A 17396-nucleotide genomic window follows, 5' to 3' on the forward strand; every position below is an offset into this window, starting at 1 on the left:
ATATTCAGACAAAAATATTAATATATTAGAGAGTAGAGAGACTTGAGACTTGGACTTATCCCTCAAAGACTTGAGGCATGACTTGGACTTGTCCCTTAAAGACTTGACATGACTTGGACTTGTCCCTCAAAGACTTGAGACATGACTTGGACTTGCCCCTCAAAGACTTGAGACATGACTTGGACTTGTCCCTCAAAGACTTGAGACATGACTTGGACTTGCCCCTCAAAGACTTGAGACATGACTTGGACTTGCCCCTCAAAGACTTGACATGACTTGGACTTGCGACCAAAGACTCTGCTTTGTACAATTAGCTTTTTCTCTCCACGCTTTTGCAAGACTTGAGTGATGAAGGAAAATACATGTTTCACCTTATACTGATACCACACACACACACACACACACACACACATATCCAGGCACGCACGCATGCACACACACACACATATTCAGGCACGCATGCGCACATACACACACACAGACATATACTCAGGCACACATGCACACACAATTCAACACTAGGTCCCTCTATCTGTCCATTGGCAAGCTAGTAAGAGCCTTATTTTGAGAGAATTATGCACATTGTGATAAAAACATCACATTCTGCAAACACCCAGGGGAGGTCTTTAGACGTGAAGGGCCATCGCAGATTTAGTCTATAACCCCCCTGACAGCCATTTTCTAAATGTCCAGACACCAATCACCGCCAAGGGACAGACCATAACTAAACTAAACCTTTATGCTACAAGCCCGAAGATGGCTTGAAATGTATATAAGAAGACAGGGAAAGGACTTCCGGTTTAGCGCAATATGTAGCGCACGCATTTGGCAATAGCTCCGCTCCCATCAACGTTAATTTCGTTTAAAAACATTATTTGGACAATACCAAAAGAGATTAGACCACATCGTATGTATTGATAAGACCTTCTACTAACTATATCAAAAGACAACATGGGTAAGGATAAGGGAAAGACGGGAAAGAAACAAGAAACGGCAACTTCAGCGGCGCAGAGCGAAACACGATCAAGAAGAAACGTTCAAGACGACGCGGGTACAGATCCGTTGGCGACAAGCCCCGACGAGAAGAATAAAGAGGAAAATACACCGGGACCATCGACTATTGTCCCCGACAGAGAGACAATAGTTGTCAACATAACAGGAGCAACAGGAACAAGCTCCGTGAGAGATATAGCAGCTGATCTTGAGAAGATAATAGCAGACAAATCCATCGTCATCGTCACTGCTCCTATACCACCAACTGGCACAAGCAGTACAACCATACCACCCAATTTCAACTCACTGACTAACCTGATGAAAGAACAGATTACACACATCGAGGAGCTCAAAGCACACGTTGATGCTAAATTCGATCACATCGATGCTAAATTAGAGGAAGTTAAGAAAGCGGTCGCTGCACAGTCCGAGCGAATCACGACAGTGGAGAATTCGGTGACAGATATTACACGGGTAGTCAAAGTGAACGAAAACACCATCTGCATTGGCATGACAGAGATGGCAAAAGAGATAGAAATTGTGAAAGAAGCATGCCGGAGGGAAATACAAGAGGTTAAAGATGAAGCGATGGAGAGGCTACTCGAATCCCAACGCTACCACAGGCGAAATAACATCCGCATTGTAGGGCTTGATGAAGCAGTCAATTGCGCAGACGACAACTTTCCAACAGTGCTATCAGTGATTTTGGGTAACAACTTTCCAAACACAGTGCCGAAAGTGGACCAAGTTTACAGAATCGGTTCTCGGGATCAAAGAAACAACGGGCCAAGAGTCATCATTGTTACTCTGCGGAAGACATCAATAAGAGATGACATCATCAAAATTGCTCGCATCCAACGTGGGAAGCTGAAACATGGTGATCATTCAATATTTATCTACGAAGATCTAAGCAAAGACGCCATCGCTCGACGTCTACCATACAAGGAGGTGATGCAAAAATTGTTCAAGTCTGGCCACAGGCCAAGGCTAACATACCCGGCGCTGTTATCGATCGTGGGCAGGGACGGCCGCAGGTTTGGATTACACACACCTAAAGAGGCTGAGGATTATTGGAATCGATATGGAGCAGATACCCCAAGTCAGAACGACATTGTCTGAAAACAGATAAGCCGATTCATCTCCCTCTTTCTCTGTGTATATCAGTATTAGAATGACTTTTATTGTGTTCATCAAAGTAGCAGATGATATGCAGGCCGTCTATACCAATGCGTATGGTGTATAATACGATTCGTAATACATTATAATTTCAGACCTCTGGTCTCCGGGGAGACAAGAACATATCATTGGCAATAAGATCAATCTGGAATATTCTGGGTTTATCGCTCGACTGCCCTGGGTCTCTTAGATCATTCTGGAACACAACAACAGTCTATTAGTTCTAGTGTATTCTACAACCTTCTAGAATATAATGCAGACAACGAAGGCCTGCAACTCTAACATTAAACATCCGGTGTGTACAAACATAGCATATAATCAATTGACTGAAGTTCAATCAGTCCTTAATAATACTTTAAAAATCAACCACACCTAAACGTATGAACACAACAAGGTTATTCTAACAATTTAAGTAATCACTCCACTGATGAAGAGACTGGCACATTGAAGCTCTAAAAGGCTCTGCTTTTCTATTTTATCTAATCACTTAACTCGGTTCTAGTGGCTTCTCCACGTTGAGTATTAATCTATCTCTCACTCCTTATCTTTATCTTTTTTTTTATTATTCTATTTTTTCTCTCTTTCTTTTAACTTACATTGTTCTTTTCCATTGTTCTTCACATTAAGGTGTCAATATTTCTCTACAATCTTTTCCTTTTTCCTGACTTTCCTACATGTTAGTAGAGGGTTCAAATGAATATGTCGATGAAAGTTTATTCTTTTTTTTCTTTCATTTTTCACAATATTTCATTACAGTAAGGGAAGGTGCAAGACCAAAAGCGACATTCTATTGTATTAGAATGAAAATGTTAGATCCTATGGCAATTAGCATAGGAAGATTAGGATTACAATGCTCAGTTTGGGCAATCCGGTGGACTAAGGGAGAAAGTCATACGCGGAGGATGTGTTTTTGGAACACAGGCCTGTACGACTCTCTGGGCGAGGGGAAAATAGGGGATTTTTATTTGTATATATATATGTTTTTAAGCTCGGCTCTCAACGGGACCTCATTAATTGGATGTACATCTATTGTAGCTTCGCACTCCAGAAGCATTACCAAAAACTACACAAAAACATGCATAGATTATGGCTAGTTTGAATATAATGATATGGAACACCGGTGGGATAAACAAACAACACAAACGCAAAAGCGTGCTCACACTGATGAAAAAAGAACATGTGGACGTGGCTCTACTAAGCGAAACGCACATTTTAGAGGAAGACATAGATACGTTAGCGGATAACATATACCATAATATTAGTCACTCTTCTTTTGGTACGAGAACTCGAGGTGTAGCCATAGTCGTCAGACGTAAATTAAATATCGAATTAAAAGGGGTATGGTCGGATGCTGAGGGGCGTATAACTATAGCTAGGATTGTACATAATAACAGGAAAATAGCGTTGGCAGCGGTATATGCCCCAAATTTGTACGAAGTGGGTTTCTTCACTTCACTAACCGTTGAAATGTTAAACCATCCCGAGTACTCATTTATAATAGGTGCGGATTTTAATGCCATTTGGAATCCAAGGATGGACAAATCTTACCTTGCCTTTTCCAGCGAACAAAAAAATTCATCTAAAGCATTAAAAGATTGGTCAAAGACTACAGGGGTAATTGATTTATGGCGTTCACTTAATCCCACAACCCGAAAGTACTCCTGTCGATCGGCGAGACACAACACATTATCCAGAATTGATTACGTCTTTGCATCCCCGAGACTATTTGATAAATATGAAGTGGAAATGATACCCAATGCGCTTTCAGATCACTGTTATTTAATCCTAAAAGCAACATTTGGTATACTATCTTCCCGGGCCCCAAGATGGCGTTTTAATACTATGCTGCTTAACAACAAGGAATTCATTACACAACTCAAAGAAGCTCTCACAGTATTCCTACGGGATAATGCAAACGCGGTGCAAGACCCCAGAATAATATGGATGTCGGTAAAGGGTATGATCAAGGATTTCACGGATAGATTTTCATCCATATTGCGCAAAAATCAATGCACAAAACTGTCTGAAATGGAAACGCTTTACTCAACGTTATTTAATTCTTTAAAATACAACAACTCAACTAGACTAGAAAATCAAGTTAACATTCTAAAAACAGAGATCAATGCAATATACAGACAAAAATCGGAAATGCAAATACGCAGCACAAGACAACAGCAGTATTTCCAAGGTTCTAAACCTAGTCACCTATTAGCCATGCGATTAAGAATTAATGCAAAATTTGCAGATATAACTGCCATTAGAAAACAACAAGTACTTGTAACAGACCCCAAAATAATAAACGATACATTCAAAGAATTCTACTCCGACTTGTATAATTCAGAAACGACCTTTGATCAAAACAAATTGGACACATATCTTAATCAAATTATTCTCCCTAAACTTTCGGAGGACGACGCTAAACAGTTAGAAGCACCGATCACATTAGAAGAACTCAAGAAGGCCATATCCGGAATGAAAAATGGTAAGGCTCCGGGAAGAGACGGTATCCCATCAGAAATGTACCTTTCTTGTTGGGACATATTTGGACCCTTATTACTAAATATGATCTTATACTCAGTCAAGGAGGGGAGCTTCCATAAACACCACAATATCGCACTCATTTCAGTCCTTCTCAAAAAAGACAAAGACCCCACCGAGTGCGGTAGTTACAGACCTTTAAGCCTCCTCGGAACCGATGTCAAACTGTACTCTAAGGTATTAGCCATCAGATTGCAAAAGCATATGACGTCTTTAGTTCATCCGGACCAAACTGGCTTCATAAGAGGTCGCCTGATCAATGATAACATAAGACGAATACTGCACGTACTAGATGCAGACAAAGAGGACACCACACCTAAGGCGATGCTATCCCTGGACGCTAAGAAAGCATTTGACAGGCTGGAATGGTCGTTTCTATGGGCAGTATTAGAAAGGATGGGGTTAGGAAAAGGATTCATTGATATGATTAAAGTATTATACAAGGACCCATCGGCCATGATTACAACAGGCACATTCATCTCCGAAATCTTTCCGGTATCACGCTCAGCCAGACAGGGTTGCCCTCTTAGTCCCGGACTATTCGATCTATCATTAGAGCCTTTAGCACAATATATAAGACAATCCCAATACATAGAACCAATCGTAATCAAGGGCACACAACATAAAATTAGTTTATATGCGGACGACGTAATATTGTTCATGCAAAACCCCAACACCACATTGCCGCATCTACTCAAGTTGATAGAGAACTTTGGTGATTTATCGGGATTTAAAATAAATTGGCCGAAGTCGGCTTTCCTTCCTCTTAACATCCATGCAAAAAAAGACACAACCCTCCCAGGTGCGATACCCATGGTAAAACATTTTAGATGCTTGGGTGTGGAAATATTTCCCACCATAAGACAAACGGTGAAGCACAATTACACAAAAATACAGAACAAAATCAAAGACGACCTGGACAGGTGGGCAAAACTTAAAAACTCAGTACAGGCAAGGGTATCAATAGTTAAGATGGATGTATTACCAAGAATTAACTTCATCAGCTCAATGCTACCGTTACCCCCTCCAGAGGGCTACTGGAAAAGATTACACTCCTCCACATACAAATTTATTTGGAATAACAAACCACCTCGCATAAAAAGATCCACCGCACAGAGAAATAAAGCAGACGGTGGCATGGCAGTTCCAGATTTTTTACAATATTTTAAGGCTTTCACATTAAGACCATTGACAATATGGTTTGATCCCCAGGCTTTGGTATCTTGGAGAGAATTGGAAGAAAACATAGTAGCCCCACAGAGACTGAAGGACATAGCACACACTAAACTTTCAATCAAGCACTGTGAGCGGAAATTTGGCCCAATAATTACCCATGCAATCAGAACATGGCGGGAAACACAAAAAAAATATCCTAACCCTCAAAAATGGCATAATCACACTCCCATATTCAATAACAATGCACTCTTAATGGGTAAACGTCCTATAAGATTCCCTATATGGGAGGAGCAAGGCATACACTCATTAGGGGATATTTTTAATAACCAGGGCTTCTGTAGTTATGGAGAAATATGCACAAAGTTTAACCTCACCGAGTCCACATGGCTTTTTTACATACAGTTACGCCTATGTTTGAAGTCTCACGGTGTTCCATTACACATACCAGTTGAACACCACAGATACCACAAATTTTTCTATGAAAGAGAAACATTGGGAGGTTTTGTATCAGGTTTTTATTATCAATTACTAACGTCCTCGTATGAAACCCTTCAACTAGACACTGTCTGGAGGAGGGATATTCCAGACCTGGAAAGTGACTTTGATTGGCAAGAAGCATGGGCAAATGTCCGTCTTACATCAAGGAACCCGGACCATCAACAAATCAATCTTAACTATATTCACAGGACATACTTGACTCCTATAAGACTGAACAGAATGGGCCTGAAACAGGACTCAAAATGCTCCCAATGTACAAATGGAGACGAAGGGACATTTATGCACATGTATTGGGACTGCCCACCAGTTAAGGCATTCTGGAAAGATGTGACCCATCAATTATCAAAACTCGTATCTTGGAATATACCAGTACACCCCTCTGTATTGCTTTTAAATTATGTTTTTGAGTTTGCAGTAAATCCACAGCTAAAGAGATTGGTCTTATCGGGTATCACAGTAGCTAAAAAACTGATCGCATCACGCTGGTTTCAACCGGAAAAAATGTGCCGGAAAGTTTGGTCTCTTACATACCTCGATGTGATATATCAAGAAATATCTACAGCAAGAATTCTGGGTCTCAACGAATCCAAAATGTCAATGTGGGTAGAAGTGGTGGATAGAATAAAAGCTAGCTTATAATGGTAGTGTCTGGTTAGGAGTGAGGGATAATGGAGGTACTATCCAAGGAGGGGTCCGGGAGGGGGGGGTTCGAGCTGGAGCATATGTGTGTAGGGTTTTAGAAAATAGGTATTAGGGGTATGTCCTATATAAACATTTATATAATTGTTAATTTCGCTGGATATACACTGTATACGGTTAAAATGTTATTATAGACTTTTTTTTTTGTCTTGTTTCTGTACTTGCATGTAATTTTAACCACCTTGACTGTTAGTTTCATTATGCATTATGTGTTGAGTACTGACTTTTAATAATTTTTGTTTCGCAATAAAAAAAAAAAAAAAAAAAAAAAAAAAAGAAGACGGGGAAAGAAACTGAATAGATCACAAAATCCGCCATGGCCTTCTAACCACCTCTCCTAGTTGTGTGCAAAATTATGCTTTTGTCACAAAGTGCACAATTCCCCCCAAAATAGGGCTCTTATAGCCGCTGGACTGTAAGTCAACCTTTACATTGTTATTTATAAAAGAAAACGTGAAAATACAGATACTTGCTGTCGAATCTCTGCCGAATGATCAAGGCTGCTTGCGATGCCTGGTCTCAACAGACTGGCACCAAAGCCCATGCTCTACAATTAGGAAGAAAAGGAAGAAGAAGAGGAAGAAGAAGAAGAAGAAGAAGAAGAAGAGGAAGAAGAAGAAACCTTACTTACACCCCACTTATCTGGAAAAAGAAATGTTGTACAAAATACTTCATTGGAAACCATTAAAAGTAACAGACATTATTGCAATGCACATTAAAGAAAAATTTGGTAAGTAAATAGAAAGCAAATTTACTTACCTAATTTTTCTTATATGAAAAGACGTACAAAATAAATAATGGTAATGAACATTCAAAAAGAAATGTGAAAACAAAACAAAAATAAAAACATTAATTTAAAACATTAAATAAATACCCATCAGGAGGGACAAGGGGGTGAGAGGTAAGAAAATAATGATTGAGAACCGCACCTGGATGATCTTGATAATGTCCCGAGCCCCGAGCACTTCTGGGTCAAACTCCACGTGAGCTTTATTTGTCGCCAAGGCAACAGAGGCCTCGAGAATCCCTTTGGTGCTGGCGAGCATGGACTCGATGTTGTGGACACAGGACGCGCACGTCATGCCCGTCATCTAATAGGCAACAGTTGGAAGCAATTTATTTACATATTTATATTCTTTTAGAAAAAGAGCCGTGTCAGGCGGACGACTTACCGCGAGGTCCAGCTTCCCGTGCATCACCGCGTTGTCCTCGATCAGCGCGGCGCCGAAGCCCAGGTCTTCGATGAGTCGCGTCACGCCGGTGGCGTCTATGACGTGAGAGTCGTACTTCACCTCCGCTTTTCCTGCCATCAGGGCCACCAGCACCGAGATGATTCCTGGAACGACGACACAACCAGTATAAGAGCCCCGGTCGACAGCGAGGAAGCATCTTAGACATGTGGTAGTTTTTCCTCTGTATATACTGAACACCGTGTCTACGTACGTGACTTCTATTTTTACTTCTATTTTTACATGCTATACTATTTTATTTCATACTTATCTTGTCTAGCACAGTCTCTGGAGCGTAACAGAAAGAAGCATTTTGTATAAAAGTATTCTGTACTTCTGTATGACAACTATTAAAGAAACTTGAACTTGAACTTGAAACTTGGTCTTTGCGCTGCCCTACTGTTGGTCTGGGGAGGGTGTAGACTACCCTACTGTTGGGTCTGGGGAGGGTGTAGACCACCCTACTGTTGGTCTGGGGAGGGTGTAGACTACCCTACTGTTGGGTCTGGGGAGGGTGTAGACTACCCTACTGTTGGGTCTGGGGAGGGTGTAGACTACCCCACTGTTGGGTCTGGGGAGGGTGTAGACCACCCTACTGTTGGTCTGGGGAGGGTGTAGACTACCCTACTGTTGGGTCTGGGGAGGGTGTAGACTACCCTACTGTTGGTCTGGGGAGGGTGTAGACTACCCTACTGTCTGTCTGGGGAGGGTGTAGAGTGTAGACTACCCTACTGTCTGTCTGGGGAGGGTGTAGACTACCCTACTGTCTGTCTGGGGAGGGTCTACTGTCTGTCTGGGGAGGGTGTAGACTACCCTACTGTCTGTCTGGGGAGGGTGTAGACCACCCTACTGTTGGTCTGGGGAGGGTGTAGACTACCCGACTGTCTGTCTGGGGAGGGTGTAGACTACCCTACTGTCTGTCTGGGGAGGGTGTAGACCACCCTACTGTTGGTCTGGGGAGGGTGTAGACCACCCTACTGTTGGTCTGGGGAGGGTGTAGACCACCCTACTTTTGCTCTGGGGAGGGTGTAGACCACCCTACCGTCAGTCTGGGGAGGGTGTAGACCACCCTACCGTCAGTCTGGGGAGGGTGTAGACCACCCTACTGTTGGTCTGGGGAGGGTGTAGACTACCCTACTGTTGATCTGGGGAGGGTGTAGACTACCCTACTGTTGGTCTGGGGAGGGTGTAGACTACCCTGCTGTTGCTCTGGGGAGGGTGTAGACTACCCTACTGTTGCTCTGGGGAGGGTGTAGACTACCCTACTGTTGGTCTGGGGAGGGTGTAGACTACCCTACTGTTGGTTTGGGGAGGGTGTAGACCACCCTACTGTTGGTCTGGGGAGGGTGTAGACCACCCTACTGTTGCTCTGGGGAGGGTGTAGACTACCCTACTGTTGCTCTGGGGAGGGTGTAGACCACCCTACTGTTGCTCTGGGGAGGGTGTAGACTACCCTACTGTTGCTCTGGGGAGGGTGTAGACTACCCTACTGTTGCTCTGGGGAGGGTGTAGACCACCCTACTGTTGCTCTGGGGAGGGTGTAGACTACCCTACTGTTGCTCTGGGGAGGGTGTAGACTACCCTACTGTTGCTCTGGGGACTACCATGCTTCCTCCGAGAAGTTTCACTGGGAGAGCGTCACGCTATCTCCCCCCCGGATCCCCTCCCTGCTGAACAGGCACCCCGACTGACCAGCAGGAGTCGCTATCACAATGACCGGGACTCGTACCCCACAGGTTTCCCAACCGTGAACACTTCACAAATGCGTTCGTAGGGACGACTGACCGAGCCGGAGGTACAGCCGACACCAAGATTTGAACGCCGGGTCTCTGCGTTGGTGGTTTTCTATTGGAATACTGAGTAGTTGGTGTCGTAAGTGTGGAATGACCGCATCTGGCCTGCACCCTTTGGAAGTGGGCCAGGGAGCCTTACCATCAGACCTGTAGCACAGCTGTACCAACCGGTAAACGTACCGTCCACAAGACACAATGGAAAGCATCATGACATCTTACACAAAGTGCCATGCCTGTGAGCCGCCACAAGGGGCAGAGTGGCTAACCATGAGTGAGTGAGTGAGTGAGTGAGTGAGTGAGTGAGTGAGTGAGTGAGTGAGTGAGTGAGTGAGTGAGTGAGTGAGTGTCTTGGGGTCCATTCCAAAGGTTCATAGATGGGTGCTCTTGTCTTTTCCTCGCATCCTCATCCTCAATTGATGGTGGCCATTTTGCTCCCTGTCACGCTCAGGATGGGATTCCTTTTCTGGCCCGTTCGCGTGAATACAGTCAATTCCTCAGTGAAAGGTATGAGGAAATGAACGTGAGGAGAATATGTTAGAAGAGATGAAACATCCTTGTTCACACACATGCCATCTTGAAATGCCGTCTGTGGAAGGAGCTTTATATGTTCTCATCTGCAATTTGTTGCCTTGTTAACTCGCTAACGTTTGATATATTGGTTGATGTATATTTCCTCAGCTGGTATATTTTGGATTTTAATACAAGCTTCAGTAGAACTGGCACCAAAGTCTGGCACCAAGCAGAGCACAGAACGCTGGTATTCTGACATGATGACCCTTCCTTCTTTTACAGTTTCCTTGTGGCTTTGGAGCAGACTTAAAAGAAGCCGGCAAAAACGTTCCGTGTTTGGGTCACAGAGCAATAAAGGAAGGAGAACGGAAGATGGGAATCTTTTTTAAACCTTTGGATTGGACCCTAAATGAGTGAGTGACTGACTTACATTTACATTTTTTACATTTTGTCATTTAGCTGGCGCTTTTATCCAAAGCGACTTACAAATTCTGTACGACAAGTCATCAGGAAGGGTACAACTATTACAACAGAGTAACAATGTTCATCAAACAGTGCTGAAACTTGGGTGCTGCAGTGTTGAGTGCATAGTAGTAAAGACATATTAGTATAGTAGGTAGAGTGCATGACAAAGACAGTAAGAAAAGTATATATATATTTTTTATTGATTTCAGATATTGATAGAAGAAGTGCGTTTGATCTGGTTTCGGCTGTCCTAACTGTGGTGGGGAGTTCGTTCCACCGTTGTGGAGCGAGGATCGAGAATAAGCGGCTTGGTGGCCTATGAGGTTTGCATCTAAAAACAAGAAGACAATGACTCACCTTTATGTTTCATTAAGTCTCTCTCAATAGTGGCCACACAGGAGGCGCAGGTCATGCCCGTCACGGAAACGTAGCATTTCTGTGCCTTCGTTTTCTGAGAAGGATCCAAATCAATGCCTGGATGTCCCGCATGACAGCCTTCAGCGGCCCTCTTCGAGCCGGCGACGTTGACAGTCTTGTGTGGTCGAGAGTGGGACCGGTCGGAGGAGTCGAGACGAGTTGGTGGTCTGGACTCGTCAACACCCTGGATGTTACCTGTGGATGGAGGTTCTTAAAAGGAAACAGCAGCGACATTTACATTTAGTCCTTTAGCTGACGCTTTTATCCAAAGCGACTTGCACGTTTTGTACAACAAGACAGCAGGAAGGGTACAACTCTATCAGCTGAGTAACAATGTTGAGTTCTACAGTGTAGGTTAGTTAGTATATTAGGACAAGTGCATGACAGTAAGGTTAGTTAGGGTTAGATTTTTTTTCTTTTCATTTCAGATAATGGTTGAAGAAGTGAGTCTTTAGTCGACAGCGAAAGATTGGACGGGTTTCGGCTGTCCTAACTGGGGTGGGCAGTTCGTTCCACCATTGTGGGGCAAGGACTGATAAAATGCGGCTTCTCCTTGATGACCCTCCCGGAGCTCGGATAGGAGTGGGTCTGAGACAGCCAGAAGATGTAGAGCGTAGGGGTCTTGAGGGTGTGTAGTTAGAGACCAGGCGGGAGCCGTTCCCTTTGCTGCATGGTATGCCAGGTCGAGGGCCTTGAAGCAGATTCGTGCAGCAATGGGGAGCCAGTGCAGGTCCCTAAGAAGTGGGGTGACATGGGCTGACTTCGGTAGGTTTGAGATCAGGCGGGCCGCTGCGTTCTGAATGAGTTGAAGAGGCTTGGTGGCAGTGGCCGGGAGGCCAGCAAGCAGTGCGTTGCAGTAGTCGAGCAACATCAGCTACAGCATGGGAACACAAGCTGAAGAGACAGAAAGAGGCACGGTAAGGGTCTCTGTGTACTTGCTTTTAGCCGTGCGTATGAGTAGATAAGTGGCTGTGTTGTGAACGGCATTGTTCACATGCCTGTGAATTTTGCGTGTACCTGGAGGATCTGCAGGAGGCAGATCAGGACAGAATCCTCCCTGGTCGATGTATAGAATTATATAGAAGAAGAATATCTTCCTTTTTCTCCTCCTTTTTCTGTGATTTTTCTCCCATCCCAATTTCCTCTCGTGCCAATTCTCACTCCCCTGTCCTGATCATTGCTCGCATGTGCTGGCGGGTCGTAGGGAGGATAGAAGCCCATCACATGTCCCCCTCCGATACATGTGGAGGCAGCCAGTCACTTCTTTTCACCTGCCAGCGCGGACTCTCATTGGCGAGGTGTAACGTGTGGGAGGCTCACACTGCCCCCGCCATTTCCTGTCTTTGCTGTGCAGGCGCCCTGACCGACCTGTTGGAGTCGCTGTTTACAACGACCAGACTACCACCCATCGACTCCCCTCCCGCTGACTCTGCCAATTGAGTCAGTATGACGGCCGGCCCAAGCCGGAGGCAACGCTGACAGCCGGATTCGAGACCGGTGTCTCATGCGTTGGTGACGAGCGCAATGTCCGCTGCGCCACCCAGCCGCGAAGAATAGCTTCCTTGTGAACTATCCACTATCTGGATTTGCAACGTAAACATAAAACATGGCGACACTCGAGGAGGTTATGTTGAGATCACGACAGAAACAGGTCTCAGATCCGTTTCCATTTAGTTTTCCATGTGGAGTTTAAGCGTTTTATCCTGTCACATTCACACTGTCACATCCACACTGTCACACTGTCACATCCACACTGCCACATCCACACTGTCACACCCACACTGTCACATCCACACTGTCACACATCCACACTGTCACACATCCACACTGTCACACATCCACACTGTCACATTCACACTGTCACATCCACACTGTCACACATCCACACTGTCACACATCCACACTGTCACATCCACACTGTCACACATCCACACTGTCACACATCCACACTGTCACATTCACACTGTCACATCCACACTGTCACACCCACACTGTCACATCCACACTGTCACATTCACACTGTCACATCCACACTGTCACATTCACACTGTCACATCCACACTGTCACATTCACACTGTCACATCCACACTGTCACATTCACACTGTCACATCTACACTGTCACATCCACACTGTCACATCCACACCGTCACATCCACACCGTCACATCCACACCGTCACATCTACACTGTCACATCCACACTGTCACATCCACACTGTCACATCCACACTGTCACACTGTCACATCCACACTGTCACATTCACACTGTCACATCCACACTGTCACATCTACACTGTCACATCCACACTGTCACATTCACACTGTCACATCCACACTGTCACATCTACACTGTCACATCCACACTGTCACACTGTCACATCTACACTGTCACATCCACACTGTCACATCCACACTGTCACATTCACACTGTCACATCCACACTGTCACATCTACACTGTCACATCCACACTGTCACATCCACACTGTCACATCCACACTGTCACATCTACACTGTCACATCTACACTGTCACATCCACACTGTCACATCCACACTGTCACATTCACACTGTCACATCCACACTGTCACATCCACACTGTCACATTCACACTGTCACATCCACACTGTCACATCCACACTGTCACATCTACACTGTCACATCCACATTGTCACACATCCACACTGTCACATTCACACTGTCACATCTACACTGTCACATCTACACTGTCACATCCACACTGTCACATTCACACTGTCACATCCACACTGTCACATCTACACTGTCACATCTACACTGTCACATCCACACTGTCACATCTACACTGTCACATGCACACTGTCACATTCACACTGTCACATCCACACTGTCACATCCACACTGTCACATCCACACTGTCACATCCACACTGTCACACATCCACACTGTCACACTGTCACATTCACACTGTCACACTGTCACATTCACACCGTCACATCCACACTGTCACACTGTCACATCCACACTGTCACATCCACACTGTCACATCCACACTGTCACATCCACACTGTCACACATCCACACTGTCACATCCACACTGTCACACATCCACACTGTCACACATCCACACTGTCACACTGTCACATTCACACCGTCACATTCACACTGTCACACTGTCACACCCACACTGTCACATCCACACTGTCACATCTACACTGTCACATCCACACTGTCACATCCACACTGTCACATCCACACTGTCACACTGTCACATCCACACTGTCACATCCACACTGTCACATTCACACTGTCACATCTACACTGTCACATTCACACTGTCACATCTACACTGTCACATCCACACTGTCACATCCACACTGTCACACTGTCACATCCACACTGTCACATCTACACTGTCACATCTACACTGTCACATCCACACTGTCACATCCACACTGTCACATCCACACTGTCACATCCACACTGTCACATTCACACTGTCACACTGTCACATCCACATTGTCACACATCCACACTGTCACATTCACACCGTCACATCCACACTGTCACACATCCACACTGTCACATTCACACTGTCACATCCACATTGTCACACATCCACACTGTCACATTCACACTGTCACACTGTCACGTCCATACTGTCACAATCACATCCATACTGTCACACTGTCACATTCACACTGTCACATCCACACTGTCACATTCACACTGTCACACTGTCACATCCATACTGTCACAATCACATCCATACTGTCACACTGTCACATCTACACTGTCACATCCACACTGTCACATTCACACTGTCACATCCACACTGTCACATCCACACTGTCACATCCACACTGTCACACATCCACACTGTCACATCCACACTGTCACATCCACACTGTCACATCCACACTGTCACATCTACACTGTCACATCCACACTGTCACATCCACACTGTCACACATCCACACTGTCACATCCACACTGTCACACATCCACACTGTCACACATCCACATTCACACTGTCACACTGTCACATTCACACCGTCACATCCACACTGTCACACTGTCACATCCACACTGTCACATTCACTCTGTCACACCGTCACATCCACACTGTCACATCCACTGTCACACCGTCACACCCACACTGTCACACTGTCACATCCATACTGTCACAATCACATCCATACTGTCACACTGTCACATCCACACTGTTACATCCACACTGTCACATCCACACTGTTACATTCATACTGTCACATTGTGAAATTGCAAAAACATTTTCCAGGAAGGCGGGTGGCTAGGTGGTGTAGTGGGCAAGGCACTCGCCACCAATGCGGAGACGCTAGAATTCGCGTGTTCGAATCCAGCTCTCCACATTGTTTTCAGTTTGGCTGGTCGTCCGTACTAATACAATTGGCAGTATTAGAGGGTGGGAAAACTGATGGGTGAGGATCGGGCGTTGTGGACAGCGACTCCTAGAGGTCGGTTGGTGCGCCTGCGCAGTAGAATCAGGAAGTGTCAGGGGCAGCGTGAGCCTCCCACGCGTTACTCCTCGCCACTGAGAGATCGAGCTGCGCAGGTGAAAAGATGCGACTGCTGTTACCTCAAGTACCGGAGGGGACTTGTGCTATGTATGACTTAGTCCACATTGCAGCCGACTTGTGGGAGGCATGAAACAGCGTTCGTGACAGGGGAGGGTTGAATTGGATGATACAAAATTGGGATGGGAGAAAATATAGAAAAATGGGAGAAAAAGTGGATTAAAAAAAAACATTTTCCAGGAAGATAAATGCACCTCAGATGTTAGCACGCCATTTTAGTCAGATGTGGGGACTTTCAGGGGTTACGCTGTGTTTAATTTCAGATACAGTGGATTGGCAGAACTTTTTTCCAGTAAGGGTAAAATAATACGAAAATCGACGCAAGAATGACTTGGAACCCAAATGTCAAAAAGACATGGTACGGTACGATCCTTTAAAACCAGTTACAGGTATCCAAGATTACCCCGTTGAAAAATAAACAAATGAAAGGAGGGCTTCCTCTTCCATCAGCCTCTGTTTATCTTGTTGAAATCAACATAAATCAATCCAATAAAAGCAATAAGCAATAAACTGAAGATGTAATTGTATTCCCTTCCTTTGGAGCGTAGAGGTCAAAAAGTGTGACTATGGTTTCCATGGAGATGGAGATTGGGTTATTCCGTTCAAACCAGGTGCACATGCCGGATATACATGTAGGCAGCCAACCTGTCGGCTTCTGAAACGGTGCACTGGCCCTTTTCAGGAGGCCAGCTGCAGCAAGAATGCCTTGACGGCTAAAATGAAAGAAAAGAAAAAAAAGCGACATGAAAGAAGGCGCTTATAATCTGGCCGGGGGTAATTCCTCTGGCTGGCAAGCCATTGTGTGTCATTAAAACGAGAGAAGAAAAGCTCTGGCTGATTCAAGAGCCTTCCGTCTCACATTAGAAAGTACTTGTCTGGTTTCCAAGGCAACCTGGGTATACTGTGCCCCACTGGATCAGTGGTTTAACATGCCGTGTAACAAGGCTTCCTATATCACAACCTCCCTGGGTTCACAAGGCTTCCTATATCACAACCTCCCTGGGTTCACGCTCAGTTCACCGTGCGCAAGGCTTCCTATATCACAACCTCCCTGGGTTCACAAGGCTTCCTATAGCACGACCTCCCTGGGTTCATGGTCAGTTCATGCTGCACAAGGCTTCCTATGTGGTTCTCAAGGTGGGGTCCCGGGACAGGGGGGTGCCCAGCTAAATTTTTTTTTATTTTTTTTCACTAATATTTTTATTAGTGCTGTCAGGCACTAATTAGGTAACACTTTATAATAACACTCAGTTATAAGACCTTTATAAGGTATTTGTAGATAATGAACTAATCATGAACAAATCATTTAT

At 44.9% G+C, this 17396-nt stretch overlaps 1 protein-coding gene across 1 annotated transcript in view; it reads right to left on the reverse strand.

The window, feature by feature from the left end:
* Positions 1-17396, reverse strand: part of atp7b (ATPase copper transporting beta) — a gene marked incomplete at both ends in the record, with an annotated part of 66572 nt that overhangs the window by 34571 nt on the left and 14605 nt on the right. The window contains 4 exons of the mRNA XM_084320951.1: positions 7554-7627; positions 8010-8171; positions 8253-8416; positions 11435-11689. Of these exons, the coding sequence (XP_084177077.1) occupies positions 7554-7627; positions 8010-8171; positions 8253-8416; positions 11435-11689 (655 nt within the window). The remainder of the gene's footprint in view (positions 1-7553; positions 7628-8009; positions 8172-8252; positions 8417-11434; positions 11690-17396) is intronic.

This window comes from Notolepis coatsorum, assembly GCF_963971535.1.
Source record: "Notolepis coatsorum genome assembly, chromosome: 1".
NCBI classification, from domain to species: Eukaryota; Metazoa; Chordata; class Actinopteri; order Aulopiformes; family Paralepididae; genus Notolepis; species Notolepis coatsorum.